The sequence below is a fragment of the Ursus arctos genome, unplaced genomic scaffold (genome assembly GCF_023065955.2).
Source record: "Ursus arctos isolate Adak ecotype North America unplaced genomic scaffold, UrsArc2.0 scaffold_25, whole genome shotgun sequence".
Taxonomy (NCBI): Eukaryota; Metazoa; Chordata; class Mammalia; order Carnivora; family Ursidae; genus Ursus; species Ursus arctos.
The window spans coordinates 11,423,293-11,440,595 of record NW_026622930.1 but is presented as its reverse complement, the minus strand read 5'-3'; the positions used below and the strand labels follow the sequence as shown (position 1 = coordinate 11,440,595).

Below are 17,303 nucleotides of genomic sequence, written 5' to 3'. Positions count from 1 at the left end.
CCCAGCCACCCAGCAAGGTCTGGGGTGGTGGTTCCAGGACATTGACATCTCCTTTCCCCAGTCAGGTGCAACTGGGTTCTCTATTTCTACTCCAGTAACACATCCTTGTGATGTGTCCTCTTCTCTTGGAGATGTTCAGGAAATTTCTCATTTCATCAGCATGATCTAGAGAAATCCTCTTCTGAGAATAGGCTTTCAAATGGGAATTCTCATGTCTGCTATGTGAGATTTTTTAAATTCGTTTTTATTTCTGATGGTCTTTTCCTGTTCTTGTCCCTATGTCCTGGGTGGTCCTCCCATTCATTTCACACGTACTGGGGCTCTGCCATGGGCACAAGCATGTAAGGATCCAGCAGGGCCCTGCCTGTGAGCAGCTCAAACTCAGGCTTCAAAACTCATCCACATTGACTGTGTCCCCCAAGCCAACATCAAGAGCCATGGTCTGATAGCTCCCTAAAATATCCAGAACCGGGTCCGTATTAGTAGCCCCAGTAGCAATGGTGAGATGTGCACTGACAAATGCTGTCTTGTTCCCAAGCCCCCCAGTTTGCTATCATCACCCCCATTCTAAGGTAAGGAAAAGAGGTTTGGGGGCCTGCTTGCCCTGTGACCTGTGGCTGATGAGTTCCCCAGCGGGATTGGATCCCCGTGTCAGATGCCAGAGCTTTGCCCGCTGCCTGTCTTGTCCCTGACCTTTACTGCCCTTCAGCGTACACAGCAATCAGGGAACACGACGGTAAATAAAGTGCTGAATTACACAGTGCAGGCCATTAGCAAACAGGACAGCGTGTCACCTCCAGACGAGCGTATGCTCGTATGCTAATTGTATGCTCTGGATGAGTGCAGAAGGCACCCGGAGCTGTTACCAGCTGTGTTTGCACCCTGTCCTGGAAGAGCGTGGGTGGGAGAGTCGGGCAGTGAGGTCATAGGTCAGCTTCAGTAGTTTCAGTAGTTCATGAATATATATATATATATGTTTTTTAGATTTTATTTGAGAGAGAGAACACAAGCGGGGTGGGGGGTGCAGAGGGAGAGGGAGAAACCGACTTTCTGCAGAGCAGGGGGCTCGATCCCAGGACCCCGAGATCATGACCCGAGCCGAAGGCAGACGCTCAACCCACTGAGCCACCCAGGCACCTCTCATACGTAGTCTTAAAATTCAAAGCAGTTACAGAAGAAAGAGATCACCATGGACTGAGTTAATGAGGAAAGGCTTTCCAGAAGAGTCAGAACAATGGGGAGGCTGCAGACGGGGCGGCGGCGGGGGGGCACAGAGGGGAGGGGTGGGAGCATAGCATGAGCAGCGTGGAAGTTTTCCACATTTTGACCATGATCCATAACGATAACTATTTTACACACAGATATCTGTAAAAGGGAAGCAGAAGTCTGTAGAATAACACATAACTCTTAACTCCATACCGTAGCTCTACTATTTGCTTCTCTTAAAGAAAACGCTACTTGCCATCCACTTAATTGCTCTCACAGTCCATTAACGGAGCGTATCCAACCGTCGAGCACAGCAGCGGCATAGCATAGGTCTGACGGAGCATTGTTTTATAGAGAACAATGGTGGGCCGTGAGGCTTGCCAGCTGGGTGGGGCCCGATCAGGGTAGATGTCCAAACCAGATGTGAAACCCATACCAGGCAAAAGCAACACCATTGTGTGTCTGTGAAAATAAGAAAATGATCTTCGTGCTGTGGCATTTGTATGTATCTCCAAAGATGCCCTACGCATAGACGTGTTCAGGGTTACAATTCCCCGAAGTGGATTCTTCCCACATGGAGTTTTAGGTCAATTCTGGAGAGGCCCGGCAGCCTAGATGGGTTGGGGTGTGGGCTGACGAGGGAAGAGCCAGGAATTTTGGCCAAACCAATCAGGCGGGAACCCTTTCTGCTCTTCATGCAAGGATTACAAGGCACAGAAAGATATGTAGAGAGAGATCTGGGAAGACAGATGTTTTTCTGATGAAGTTTCTAGGATGAATACCTGAATGGCTTTGCTGATTTTGAGCTAGCCATATTCTGTTGGTTCATTATTATAACCAGGCTGGGTTTGGGTTTTTTTTTTTTTCTCAGTAAATATGCTTTTAATGATTTAGGAAGATTCAAGCCCAGATGTATGGAAGTAAAACAGCTCCTGCCAGCCTGCTTTGCAGGGTTTTTTTTATTGAGATGTAATTCATATATCATGACATTCACTCTTGTGAAGTGTCTAGTTTCGTGGTTTTTAGTGTCTTCACAAAGTTGTTCAACCATCACCACTGTATAATTCCAGAAAGTTTTTTTAAAGATGTATTTATTTTTAGAGAGAGAGTATGCATGCATGTATGAGTGGGAGGGGCAGAGGGAGGGGGAGAGAGAATCCCAGACAGACTCCATGCTGAGCTCGGAGCCTGCCTCGGCTCGATCTCACAACCCTGAGATCACGACCTGAACCGAAACCCAGAGTTAGACCCTTAACCGACTGCGCCACCCAGGCACCCCAATTCCAGAACATTTTCATTTCTCTGCCCCCCAAAACCCCACACCCATGAATAATCACTCCCATCCCCTCTCCACAACCGTTCATCTTTCTGTCTCTGTTGGATTTGCCTCGTCTGGACATTTCGTATAAATGAAATCACGTAACACGTGGCCTTTTGTGTCTGGCCTCACTCATTTTGCAGGTGTTCTATGTTCATGCATGTTGTAGCATGGTCGGTACTTCGTTCCTGCTTGTGGACGAATAACGCTGCATTGTGTTTACATGCTGCATTTTGTTCATTACTTGATGGATATTTGGGTTGTTTCTCCTTTTTGGCTATTACAAGTCATGCTGCTACGAGCATTTGAGTACAGATTTTTGTGTGGGCATATTGAGGACCGGCCAAACTATTTTCCAAGAGGCTGTGTGCGCCATTTTGCATTCCCACCAGCAGTGTCTGAGGGTCCGCGTTTTCCCACATCTTTGCCCATATTATTGTCTGTCTTTTTGGTATAGTCATACTTGTGGGTACAAAGTTTTATTTGCCATTGCCTAATGACTAGAGATGTTGAGCACCTTTTCACATACTTATTGGCTATTTTTATATTTTCTTTGGAGAACCATCTATTCAAATCCTATGCCTGTTTTTCAGATTGAGATTTTTTTTTTATTGTCGAGTGATGAGTTCTTTATATATTCTGCAAACTAGACCTTTATGGGATTTCCAAATATTTTCTCCTATCATATGGATTGTCTTTCACCTCCTTGATCGTGTCCTTTGAAGCTCAAAACTTTTAAATTTTGGTAAAATCCAGTGTATCTTTATTTTTTTCTTTTGTGTTTTTTGGTGTCTTTTAGGAAACCATTGCCTGATCCAGGGTCATGAAGACTTATGCCCTTGTTTTCATCTAAACGTTTTGTAGTTTCACCTCATGTTTAGATCTTCAGTCCGTTTTGAGTAAATTTTTGTATGTGGTGTGAGGGAGGGGTCTAATTTCATTCTTTTGCACTATCCCAGCACCATTTGTTAAAAAAAAAAAAAAAAAAAAGACTGTTCTTTTCCTATTGAATAGTCTTGACACCCTTTTTAAATATCAGTTCGCCTTAAATGGACGAGTTTATTTCTGGACTCAAAATTCTCTTCCATTGATTTATAAATCCTTATGCCAGTAGCACACTGCCCTGATTGCTTGTAGCTTTGTAGTAAATTTTAAAATCAGGGCATGTAAGTCCTCCAACTTCGTTCTTCTTCCAAGATTGGTTTGGCAATTCTGGGTCTCTTGCATTTCCGTGTAAGTATTAGAAACAGCGGGTCAATTTTTACTTTAAAAAAAGTCAGCTAGGATTTAACAGGGATCACGTTGAATCTATAGATCGGTTTTGGGGGCGCATTTCCATTTTAATATTAAATCTTCTGATCCAAGTACAGAATATCTTCCCATTTATTTAAGGCTTTTTAAATTCCCTTCAATGTTGTTTGGTCGTTTTCAGCATATAAATCTTATACTTCTTTTCTGACATTTATTCCTAAGGGTTGGTTAGTTGGTTTGTTGGCAGCTATTGTGAATGGAACCGGTTTTCTTAATTTCATTTTTGGATCACTCATTGTTACCATGTAGAAATACAACCTTATTTTGTATATTGATCTTGTATCTTGCAACTTGGCTAAATTCATTTACTGTGATTGAGTGTGTGTGTGTGTGTGTGTGTGTGTGTGTGTGTGTGTGTGTATGGACTTTTTAGAACGTTCTCTCTACGAGATCATGCAATGTACAAATAGGGGTAGTTTTACTTTCTCTTTCCGAGCTGAATGACTTCTTTTTCTTGCCTAGTGTTCCTGGCTAACACCTATAGTACAGTGTTGAATAGAAATGATCAGAGCAGACATCTTCATCACATTGAAAGATTTCAGTCTTCCACCTTTATGATGTTAGCTGTGAGGCTTTTATAGATGCCTTTTAACAGGATGAAAAAATTCTCTTCTCTTCCTAGTTTGCGGAGTGTTTTATCATTTAGATTTTGTCAAATGCCTGCCTTTTCTTTTTGCCTCAGTGGACATGGGTTGTTTTGTTGTTGTTGTTGTTTTTTTTTTCCTGTATTCTATTGACATGGTATACTGGATTGATTGAATTTCATATTCAAACCAAGCCTGCATTCCTGGGATAAATCCCACTTGGTCATGGTACATAATCCTTTTTGTATGTTTGCTGGATTCAGTTTGCCAGAATTTCATTAAAGATTTTTACATCTGTATTCATAAGGGATATTGGTCTGTGTTTCTTTTCTCTTCATGTCTGGCTTTGCTACCAGGATAATACTGGCTTCATGGAGTGAATAGCAAACTGCTCCTTTCTCTTCTACCTTTTGGGAAGAGTTTGTGAAGGATTCATGCTAATCCTTTTTTAAACATTTGGTAGAAATCACCATGAAGCCATCTGGTCCTGGCCTTACTTTAAGTAAATTTTTTTTTGTTTATTTGGTTTGTTTGTTTTTTTACTATGTCAGTCTCTTGTTATAAGTCTTATTGAGTTTTTTTTTTCTTTTTTAGCTAGGTTTGATATTTCTGTCTTTGTAGGATTTTGTCTGTTTCACCTAGGTTATGTAATTTGTTGGCACACTGTTGTTCATAGATTCTTTAATAATTCTTTTTTTTATTTCTGTGAGGCATATAACCATCACCCTCTTTCATTCCTGATTTTAATAATTTGCATCTTCTCTTTTTTTTTTTCATGGTCAGTCTAGCTAACAGTTTGTCAATTTCATTGATCTTTTTATTTTTTTAAAGATTTTTTTTTTGAGAGAGAGAGAGAGAGAGTGGGGGGGGCAGAGGAAGAGGGTGAAATAGACTCCCCAAGGAGCAGGGCTTGATCCCAGGAGCCTGGGATTATGACCTGAGCCAAAGGCAGACACTTAACCAACTGAGCCACCCAGACACCCCTCATTGATCTTTTTAAAGAAACAAATTTTAGTTTCATTGATTCTCTCTTTTTAAAATTTTCTATTTTATTACACTTTAATCTTATTTCTTTTCTTCTGTTTTCTTTGGGCTTAATTTGCTCTGTTTTGTTTCTTAAGGTGGAAGATTAGGTCATTGATTTAAGATCTTTCCTCTTTTTTATGTAGTCATTTATAGCTATAAATTTCTAAGCACTGTTTTTCCTGCATCCCGTAAGGTTTGGTATGTTGTGTTTTCATTTTCGTTCATTTCAAAGTATTTTCTTTTTTTTTTTTTTAAGATTTTATTTATTTATTTGACAGAGATAGAGACAGCCAGCGAGAGAGAGAACACAAGCAGGGGGAGTGGGAGAGGAAGAAGCAGGCTCATAGCAGAGGAGCCTGATGTGGGGCTCGATCCCATAACGCTGGGATCACGCCCTGAGCCGAAGGCAGACGCTTAACCGCTGTGCCACCCAGGCGCCCCCAAAGTATCTTCTAATTTCCCTCGTGATTTCTTTTTTGACCTAGTGGTTATTTAGGAACATGTTCTTTAATTTCCGCATATTTGTGAACTTCCAGTTTTCCTTCTGTTACTGATTTCTAAGTTTTTTCCATTGTGAGTGTCTGTAGGACCTACTTCACATAATTTAAATCCTTCTAAGTGTATCTAAGCTTGTTTTATGACCTAACTGGTGTTTATCCTGGAGAATGTTCTATGCGAGCTTGAGAAGAATGTGTCTTCTTCTTGAACGTATATGTTAATTTTTTCATCAGATTTGGGAACTTTTTGAACGTGATTTCCTTGGGTATTCTTCGTGCCTTTTCTGCCTATTTCTTTCTGTTTCTGAGACTAGATCATTTCAGCTGGCCTCTCTTCAAGGTCATTGATTGATTTCTTCTTCCTGCTCAAATCTGCTGTTGAGCCCCAGCAGTGAATTTCTCAATTATTTTACTTTTCAACTCCAGAACTGCTCTTTGTTCTTTTTTATGGTTTTTACTTCTTTATTGATATTCTCTGGTGAGAAATCATTCTCCTACTTCTCTTCAGTTTTTTTTTAGACATTTTGAAAACTCGTGAATATGTTTAAAACACCTGATATAAAGTCTTTGTCTAGGAGCACCAAGCTGGCTTGGTCAGAAGAGCATGCTATTCTTGAGCTTGGGGTCATAAGTTTGAGTCCTACGTTGGGTGCAGAGATTACTAAAATGAATGAATAAATGAGTAAATAAGTAAATAAACAAACTTTAAAATAATAAGTAAAGTCTTTGTCTAGTAAATCTAATGTCTGGAATTCCTCAGAGGTAATTTAGGCTGATTTTCCCCCCTGTGGATGGGCTATACTTTCTTGTTTTTTTACACGTCTCAAAATTTTTTGTTGTTGTGGAAACTGGGCATTTAAAATAATATAGTTTGACAATGCTGGAAATCAGATTCTTCTCCCTTCTGCTTGTTATTGCTATTTATTGTTGTTTGTTTAGTCAGTTTTCTCAGCTAATTCTTTAAAATCTATATAATTCATTGTGTGTGGACACTGAAATATCTGGTAGGTTCTCTTAAGGTCATCTAATGATTGCGCAGAGATTTCCTTAGATGCCTGGACCAATTAAGTCTTTCAGTCTTTGCCGATAAGTTCTGTGTGAGTTTGGGGGCACACCTTCAACACTGAGGCAGACAGTTTACAAATCTACCTTAGTTTTTACTTTCTTGCTTGCTCAGAGCTTCAACATTAGGCAGAGGTGAAAGCTTAGGGCATCCTCAAATTTTTACTGAGCATACAAATATCCGTGGGCACAGTCCTATGCGTACTCATAGTCTTTTAGATTCCCCAGTGTGTGGGAGGTTTGCAAAGCCCTCTATAGATATCCTATTCCCCAGTTTTTCCTTTAAAGCTGTTTGACCAGTTCATTGTTTGTCTCAACTGTTATCCACCACCTTGGACAGTGTGATGTTCAACAGTTGCCTCTGATTGTTTTCAACAAATGCCCCCAAGGAAAAGGCTATTCATACTGGCTGAGCTCTGATTCAGGAAAAATAAAGACAGCCTGGAAAGTGGGATCTTCCAGGAAACCACCAGACAGGTCAAATAATGCCAGTTCTCCAAGAATGGCCTTGGAAAGAGCTCCAGCTCTGCCCCCTGTGGTGGATGCCAGGATGCTGGTTCTCAAGGCTACTCCAGAGCTGGTGGAAGGGAATGGAAAATAGAGCAAGTTAAAACTCCATGAAGCTCACTATTCTCATTGAGATCCAGCCAATTTTCTTAAAGTAAACACTGCTGGAATTACTACATGCCTTCGTTTAATTTTCAGAGTTCTGAAAAAGGCTGATTCTGACCATTTTTGCCAATGTTCTCATTGCTTTTGTGGAGGAGAGAATCCTCAGAAGTCTGTCCTCCACTATTCATTGGTGTAGCCAACAAGCTAATTTTGAGGCTGCATGTGCACACCATATTCAGTGACTAATTAAGGACACTATGCTTGCACTCAGTGACTTAGTGAGGCCATTTTCTTTGGTTGAATTGTTTGTGGATTCTGTTGGTAAGGGCCAGTGAGGTCACGCCTGCCAGCCAGGACACTCACATTTTAGTCTTGTATCTACAACAAGCTGAGTATACGACCTTGGAACAAAGGAGCTGAGATTTCCACAACCATATGCCGCAGTGTGTGCTGGGTGTTTTATGTACGTTATATCATGTCATTCTTGCAACAACCAAGAAAGAGAAAATGTTCCCATTTAACGAATAAAGAAACTACTAAAACAACAGACTAGTAGACCAGCAGGTGTGTAACCCGGTATGTGTTTCTCTCCTCCCCCTTCTGGCTCCACCCCATCCCTCTGCAGAGGCAAGAGGGGACAAAGCCAAGTGGGTGTTCACCTGGCCACTCATCTTCCTTCTGTGCGTCACCATCCCCAACTGCAGCAAGCCCCGCTGGGAGAAGTACTTCATGGTCACCTTCATCACTGCCACGCTGTGGATCGCTGTCTTCTCCTACCTAATGGTGTGGCTGGTGAGTGGCAGCAGCAGGGGTGGGTCGTACAGACAGCGCCTGCCTAGCACCTGCCGGAGGTGGGAGAGCTGGGTTCAAGAGTGACCTCAGACACGGCGGTGCTCCTTCAGCAAGTCGCCTCGCTTCGCAGACGTTGGCTTATTTCTCAGTAGAAAGGAGTTTCAGCAGAGGTGCCTGGGGCTGTGCTCGGCACCAGGGATACCCAGATGGACACAGCATGGCACTGGTCTTCAAGGCAGGAGTGGGGGCAGGCGACGAGATTCTAAGACCCGCTGCCCAGGTGCGATGGGAAGAGGAATATGGCAGGGTGGTGAGGGTGCTCTGGGAAGATCTCTGGAGGGCTAGTCACTAGTCCCCCTTCCCTTCCAGGGGCCCTGGGGGAATGTGAGGGAGACGAGTCAGTGGGAGACGAACACAAGGCAGTCTTTTCTGTTACCTGCCAGTAAACTCTTTTAGCCCCCTAACAACCCAGTGGAATAGGTGTTTCCACTTTGCTCATTTTACAGATGAGGAAACTGAGGCATCCAGATTGAGTAATTGGCCCAGTTGCACAATTACCAACTATTATACGTTTAGTTACATAAGCAGTAAGTTCTAGAGGGGGGCTCCTGAGTCCATGATTTCAACGACTATCCTGAACTGCCCCTCAGTTTCTTACTGGAGTTTTCAGATGCCATTTGGACTGAAGTGTTGCAGACAGAGAGGCACTGGCCTAGCTCCTTGTGAGCTCCTCTGGCCACGTGTGGCAGCTCCCTGTACAAACCTTTCACTGGCTGGGGGAGGGGGCGGGTAAGCAGGAGCCCCTTTCCCTTTGCTCCGTGTACCAGCCTGTGGGGAGGGAAGGGCTGCGGGGTCACGTGGAAATGCATTTGAATCCTAGATCTCCCACTTATCAGCCATGAAACCCCGGCGGGTGACTCAGCTTCCCTGAGCCACGGTCACCCCCTCTACAGAAGGGGGACGACCCCCTATCTCACAAGGTCATTGGGAGGATGGAAGTCTCTGCTCAGGCATTGTGCTCCGAGCTGGCAGCATGACTGATCGATCATAACTGTAGATAGCAACCGTTCTCACCATGAGAGGCAGCCAGCGCTGCGTCCATGCTTTGTTCAGATAAAATCGGTTAAAATCCTTATGAGATGCCTCTGTGTGCATGTGTGCGTGTGTGTGTGTGTGTGTGTGTGTGTGTGTGTGTGTGTGTTTTGGGGTGCGGGAAGAGTTGAAAATAGTTACTATCTGAACTCCCGAGTAAAGGACGATCAAGGATCATGGAAACAATGCCTTATGTGAATTGCACTTGTAAATTGACATTTTTCTGAGTAAGGTTAACACCAGCCCATCTAAATATCAGATAAAAGGATCCAGTGAATTCTCTTACTGAAGTGCATTCCCAAAACAACCCTGCAAGGAAAATTTAAAACGTATCGCGTGACATTTGAGTAGGTATGAGAATTAGGAAAGATGGAATTAATGAATGGGTGAAATTTTTCTTCTCCAATTACTGGAAACAACAGTATTATGAAATCAGCTCTGCTCATTCGCCATGAAGCGAGACATTTAGCAACACTCGCATCCCCACCACCTTGACTCACCCCTCCTGTGCTTCTTAAAGCAGAGAGAGTCATGGCAGAAGCTTGGCTGGGGTCACAGGAACTGCTTGGCTGGCACACCCTTACCTGTGACTTTGAACTTCAGCCTGCCTCAGTTTGGGGGGAATGGAATGACCCTGACAGTAGAAATTGGTCAAGACAACAGCACCCTGTGTTAGCCTTCATTTTGGGCCACGAGTTTGCTTTGCTTTCCTTGTGCCTCGACAGGGACCGCCAGGGAGCAGTGACGTCTCACCTGCCCACCCCTTACTCCTACCGCCTTTTATATCTCTCACCCCTAAGGCTGAATGATTCTTGAATGTCAGTGTGAAAAGGGAGGGACCTTGGAAAGGGATCGTCCTGTCCAGCACCCTTACACCTTTGGGGAGACTGAGGACCAGAGGGGGGCCACGACTTCCACGAAGTTGCACAAATAGCCCCAGAGCTATGGACTCAGCTCTGCTCCCATATCCGAAGCCTAAGTATCAGGTGGGCCCTGAGGACCCAGGGCTGGAATCCAGGGCAACGCCACACTCAGATGGCATTGCTAGTCCGAAGCCTCCTGGATGGTGTGCTCACGCGTGCACACCACACACACACACACACACACACGACCTTCCTTCTGTTCTTCCATCCGTCAGCTTCTTAGCCACGTAGTTCAGTGAAAAGGGGGAAAATGGAGGCATCCCCCATAATGCCAAAATACCCCAGGCTCCTGTATTCGCGATGTCTGGCATCCCCCACTGAAAGCATGTCAGCCACGGCGTGGCTGTGCTTGCAGAGATCTCGTTCATGGCCAAGGTAGACTGAACCTCGATGGATCGGTGGTTCATTTTTGCCCTGCTCGGCGTCTGAAAGAGAAGGGAAACATACATCTGTGAACATCTTGCACAGGCCAGACACCGTCACCTCACATTTTCTCACTTAATCTTTATTAGCAAACCCATTTTACAGATGAGGAAACTGAGGCTCAGAGACTCGAACCAGCTTATCCTAAATCACATGACCATTCACTGGGACTGGAGTCATCAGTCGAGATGTGAACAACCCTAAGAGGTGCCACGGTTCCCATTTTAGAGATGAGGGGGCAAGCCAGAGCTAATGGGGTTATCCACATGCTTCTAGGGCTTTCCATCTGGCTGCTGCTCAGGGCCCCAGCCATCTCTCGAGTGTCAGGCGTTTGTCAGGAGAGTGTGTGACTGCATCAAGATCCTTGGGTCCGGCAGTTCTCTTTCACGGAGCTTATGCTAAGAAGGCAGTAAGATAAGGACCCAAAGATACACACACAAGGTGCGTGATATTGAGGTAGGAGCATGGCCTTTAGAGTCGGTAAGACCTGGCCCAGAATCCCTGCTCCACCGCTCACCAGCTTCTTGCCTACAGGCAATGCTGCTTAATCTCCGAGCCTCAGTTTCCCTGGGCGTAAAGTGAGTGTAACCACAGTGCCCCGTCCCCCGTGGGTGCTAATAATAAAGCACCTGAGATTGTGTGCACAACATACCTGGTAGAGCACCTGGTATACAGTAAGTGCCCAATACATGTTATATGCAGTGAGCTCCTAAGACCAAAGAAAGAGACCCCCTCACTGTCCAATGGTGAGGGATTGGCTAGAGCCACACAGCCGCACCACGAAATCTGCATGTCGGTTGAAAATGGTGTCGGAGGTGACGACGTGAGGTGGAAAGGTATCCATGGCGTCTTATTACGTGAAACGTGGAACTGCAAACTATATATTGATGGTATAAGCGGATTCTGTTTTTTTCTAACACACCCTCCAAAAAGAAGGTCAAGGATATATTCTAAAGCAACAATGTTCGAGGGTGGTTCCCAGACCAGTAGCCGGAGGGTCCCAGCCACCTGGGAACTGGGTAGGAAGGTAAACTCTCGGGCTTCACCACAGGCCCCCTGAAGCAGAAACTCGGGGTGGGGTCAGGGGGCAGCAGTCTGCCTTGTAACCAGCCCACCAGATGCTGTTCCACGTGCTCAAGTTTGACAACCACAGGCTGACAGGGTAATAGTGGTCGTCCGTGGGTCTTGTTTTCATTTTCCTTCAGTTTCTAATGTTTGAAAACAGCAGATAGAACAGCAGTCCTGCGTTCCAGTTAAAAGCACTCAGGGTAAGCAAAGGGCCTGGGGGTTGCTCCCGGAGTTCATGCCCCCCACCCCGGACTCTTCTGCAGGTGACTATCGTTGGATACACGCTTGGGATCCCGGACGTCATCATGGGCATTACTTTCCTGGCAGCGGGCACGAGTGTTCCAGACTGCATGGCCAGCTTAATCGTGGCGAGGCAAGGTAAGCGTGGCTCCCCTCCAGCTGTGAGCAGCACCACGCAGGACCCCGTGCCCCTGCTGGGGTTAGAGTTCATGGCCCTTCTGGCTGGTCTGTTACGTCCTGCTATGGAGACGGCTGATGAGGGGAGAGCATCACGCATCAGAGTCCATCCGCGGAGAGAATATGACCGCAGGAAACACCTCGAGATCTCTAGAAGCATTTGCTCGTGCAGACTTGGATCAAAAGAACTTGTTCTGAAATCACCAGTGTGATGTTGAACAGAGCCGAAGCTCTGACTTCTTACAGCAAATACAGTAGCGTTGAGAAATGCTCAGGTTCCAGGCAAAGGGGGGGTTATCTTGACCTCCAACTGTTTTCCTGGTCTTAAGGTTCTAGAACATGGGTATGGGTTTCGTTGCTTGGTTGGTTGGTTAGTGGTTTTTCTTTGAGGCTCACTACATGACACGGGTTAAGCAAGGTAAGGAGTACCTGTATGCTCTTTAATGGCAGGACAAAAGCCCCTTAAAGGGCTGACCTTTACTGATTGTGGTGTTTCTGCTGGTGAGGTCGCAACCAGCATGGACCTCCACATGTCCTCCTCCACAGATGAAAGTGTGAAAGTAGGGGGGGCGGGGCTGGGGGCCAATAATAGAATGACACCTCGGGGGAGGCGGGAGAGGAAGAAAGCGGCCAAGGGGAAAGTGGGCTCTGGAAAGCGGGAAGTGACATTTTATTCCTCCCAAGTTAGGAGAAAGGGTTGACTGGGGAGGTGGGGTCAGTCGGTCCTGAGAGGACCTGAGATGAGGGGAGAGAAGTGTGGGAATGTGGTTGACATAGGCCGGAGGCTTGTGGAGAGTGGGGACAGTGGGGACAGCAGCTGAGGGGAACGGGGTTTAATCGAGTGATCTCTGAGGTGAGTGTATTCACTTCCTAGGGCTGTCATAACCAAAACACAGCAACGGGGTGGCTTAAAACAAGAGACTGATTATTGCATAATTCTGGATGCCAGAAGTCCAAAATGGAGGTGGCAGCCGGGCCACGCTCCCTCCAAAGGCTGTTGGGAAGGGTCTGTTCCAGGCCATTCTCCCAGCTTCCGGTGGTGGCCAGATGGCTTCTGGCTGCGTTACTGTTGTCCCTGCCTCTGTCAACACGTGGTGTTCTGCCCTCCACGTGTGTCTGTGTCCAGACTTCCCTCTCCTTACGAGGACACCTGTCCTTGCATCAGGGCCCATCCGAATTCAGTATGACCTCGTTTTAACTTGATCACATCTGCAAAGACCCTATTTGCAAATAAGGCCCCACGCACAGGCACTGGGTGGACACAAGCTGCGGGAGGGGCACTGCTCAACCCGGTTCAGCAAGGGATAGGAGAGCTGCTGAGCCCCAAGGGCCTGGCTGGTGTTCAGTGGCAGGAACTTGGACAAGCGACACTCAGTCATACCCAGCTCCAGTGACTCACGTGTGAGAGATGACAAGTTCACCCAGAGCTGGGGTTGCCGGGTAGATGCAGGGAAGGGCAAGGGGACAAGAGAATGTGCCGTTGAAACAAACAACCCTGGAGTCCAGGCCGGCTGGGAGCCGGGGTCAGGATGCTAGAAGGGGAAGAGCTGGGGCGTGAGGTCAAGAAAGAGCTCTGTAGGAAACAGGGCTAAGTCAGTTTCTGAAGGGGGGACATCCTATCAGAGTGACTCCTATGGAATGTGGAGGGCACAGAAAGTGAGCAAGGGCAAGGCGCAGTGCCGCCGGTGTCATTGGCCGAGGATCCGGCAGACGTGGTTAAAAGCATGGACAGTTTCTTCTTGGCAAAGGGTCCAGAAGCCTCTGCCCAGAATCCGCTGCACAGGCCGACCATGCCACGTGCTCTAAGGCAGAGATCCTGCATCCTGGGCTCCCCGAAGCCTCCCAGCTCCAAGTGTGGTCCGGGCTGGGAGCAGCAACAGCAGCCTGACCAGGGAGATTGTAAGAAATGCACAATTTTAGGCCGCCAGCGTGGCATGGTCGGGGAAGCATCCGCCTCTTGGTTTCGGCTCAGGTCATGATCTCACAGTTGTGAGCTCAAGCCCCGCGCTGGGCTCTGCACTGAGCTGAACGTGGGGCCTACTTAGGCGTCTCTCTCTCTCCCTCTGCCCCCCCCACCCCCTGCTCTTGCTCTGTCTCCTCCAAAATTAATTAATTAATTGATTGATGAATTAAAGAAAAAAGAAATGCAGACTCTCAGGCCCGTCCCAGAGCCGCTCGATCCGAATCTGCATTTCAGCCAGGCCCCCAAGCGAGTCCTCGCTCTCGAAGTTCGAGAAAGATTGCCCTAAGGTTCCTCGACAGGCAGCACCTGTGCAGGGTGGGAAGTCTGCCAAATCTGAGGGACCCCCTCTCTCCTCTCAAACTCGGGAGTTCACGTACCTCCTGACCCCCCGAGCGAGGGCTGCCTGCTCACCAGAGGCGAGGGGCTGGCCCAAAACAGCCGCTTCATGTCCCTGCATCGTTCCAAAAGCTGAGACGCTGGGAGCTGATGCCAGAGTCAGCGCCCCAACAGCACCAAGATTTTTCTGCCAAGATTTTCAAGTCACTTAGGACAGTGCCGAGGCAGACAGGGAGGAAGAATGTGCGGTCCTTGAGGAAGGCACTATGTCTTGGAGGTCTGCAGGTGACAGCAACAGGGCAGGAGGAGGGCGTGGCCCAGCTTCCACCTGCGGGGTTGGTGCTCAGATGGACTCGAACTAGCCGTCCAGGTGCTGCGCTGAGTGGCTGTAAGCTTCTAGATTGTAAAGCATTCTCGGGGCTGCAGGCATTTGTGTTCCAAGCTCGTTCGTTGCACAGACACTTGTGTTTGTGCCGGGTTCTGACGGTCATGTCAAATTAAAGCTCGGTGGCCCGGTTAGAACAGATGGCTGCCAGCAGGAGTCTTATTTGTACAAGTTTGTTTTCTAACTTTTAATACCCCTCGAGCTGTTAAGTCCTTCGATTGTGTGGCCAGTTGGGCAGGAAGCAGAGGATGATGGCGAGGCCCCTAGACTCTAAGATGCTTCTAGTCTAGTTGGGGCATGAGACCCGATGCCTTATCCTCTGAGCCCAGGTCATGGGGCCATCACCTGGGCCCCAAGGATGCATCGTGGCTCAGTGTGAAGGATGCTGAGCCCCTCACAAACTGTGCGACCTTGGGCATGCTTCAAGCCTTGGTTCCATCATCTGCCATGAGAACAATGCCCCCTCCCTCCCAGGGTAACTGGGAGGATTCAGTGAGGTGTGAAGCACATAGTGGGTCCTCGGAGCACATAGTAGGTCCTCAGAGAACCTCAGCAGAGCAACCCAGCAGGAGAACTGATGGAGGGCCCTGTATTCATTTCCCAGGGCTGCCATACAAAGCACCACTAACAACAGAAATGTATGGTCTCACGGTTCCGGAGGCTTGAAGCCCAAGGTCAAGGTGTTGGCAGAGTTGGTTCTTCCCGAGGGCTACAAGGGAGAATCTGTCCAGGCCTCTCTCCCTGGCTTGTAAACGGCCATGCTCACGCTCCCTCTGTGCTGTGTCCAGGTGTCCTCTTTCGAGAACACCAGTTGTATTGGATTAAGGTCTGCCCTGATGGCTCCTTCCAAACGGATGATCCCGTCAAGACCCTCTTTCCAAATAATGCCACGTTCTGAGCTGCTGGAGGGGGGGACTCTAACATATGGCTCTTAAGGGTCATCATTCAGCCGCTGTGAGACCCCTTAGACTTCATGGAGTAGATTTAGACCTCATAAGTTTCTGAAGTGTGGGGTCCATGAAGAAGGAGTTCCTTTCTGAAGAATAGCGCTAGTAGGCCTCGAATGGGGGTTTCCGGGAAACTAATCTTGGTGAATGACACTTGTCAACTGTCTGCTCTAGGCCTTGGCGACATGGCAGTCTCAAACACCATAGGAAGCAATGTGTTTGACATCCTAGTGGGACTCGGCATACCGTGGGGCCTGCAGACCATGGTTATTAACTATGGGTCCACGGTAAGTTCCTCCCATTGCCTTATATGCCACATGGATGCCAGACACGAGCACTTGATGGGGATGGACAGTGGCATTGGCCCTGTTCCAGCAGAGAGCCCCAGGGGACACACTGCCCTCCCCTCTCCTTGGCACCCTAGCACCCACTTTCCATGAAGGCCTCTGGAACGGCCTGAGGGACACCTGAGGGGGGAAGCGCCCGTGTGCAGCCACCCCTCCTCGTCCGTACCCTCACAGGCAGAGTGGAGACTTAAATCCATAGTTAGCTGACTCTCCCCCCACCATGAGCTCACCGTGAATACCCGCCCATGCTTTCCAGAAGGAATGCACCAGAGTGCCCTGGGCTCTCAGAACAGGGCCCCGAGCAGCCCGGAGATTCAAGACATGTATGTGCGTTTTTCCAGGTGAAGATCAACAGCCGGGGTCTGGTCTATTCCGTGGTGTTGTTGCTGGGCTCCGTCGCTCTCACTGTGAGTCTTTCCGGTTCCAGAATTGTACTTCATTCCGTCTGATCCTGCATCGTCACTAGCAATGTCTCTGAAACCCCTCTGTCTTCCCCTGGCAGTGAGGGAGGACGCTGAGAAAACACAAATTCACAGATCCCTCCAGATGCAATTTGTGCCAAGAACGTTGGCACCTGCCACTACATTTTCCCCTGAGTGACTAAGAAGTCTCTAGAGCAAGTGAACCACAGCCCTGTCTCCCCACTGCCCATCCGTCTCCCCTCACCAATGCCAGGAGGAGAGAGATTCTCCCCTGCCTAGCTGAGCTGACACGTAGGGGGACATGACGGTCGGGCCTCAGGATTGGCACATGAGTGATACTGAGGCCGCCTGACTCCACGCGCCCAGGCCTGAGCTGCACAATGTCCTTCTGCTTATTTTAGTCAATCCTTACAGCCACCTGATGAGACCATTCCCATTTTGCAGAAGAAATCGAGGCTGAGGGGGAAAGTAACTTGCCCAAGGTCACAGGGATAAGAAGTGGCAAAGCCGGGATTTGAACCCAGATCGGTCTGTCTCTATAGAACCCATGGCGGTGCTCTGATGGGGTAACT

General features: G+C 47.5%; 1 protein-coding gene across 2 annotated transcripts in view; it reads left to right on the top strand.

The window, feature by feature from the left end:
• The window catches only part of SLC24A4 (solute carrier family 24 member 4), a 168,099-nt gene that overhangs the window by 150,030 nt on the left and 766 nt on the right, over positions 1–17,303 (top strand). For both annotated transcript variants that reach the window (XM_044390051.3, XM_044390050.3), the window contains exons 13-16: positions 8,242–8,408; positions 12,178–12,292; positions 16,137–16,249; positions 16,651–16,716. In XM_044390051.3, the coding sequence (XP_044245986.1) occupies positions 8,242–8,408; positions 12,178–12,292; positions 16,137–16,249; positions 16,651–16,716 (461 nt within the window). The remainder of the gene's footprint in view (positions 1–8,241; positions 8,409–12,177; positions 12,293–16,136; positions 16,250–16,650; positions 16,717–17,303) is intronic.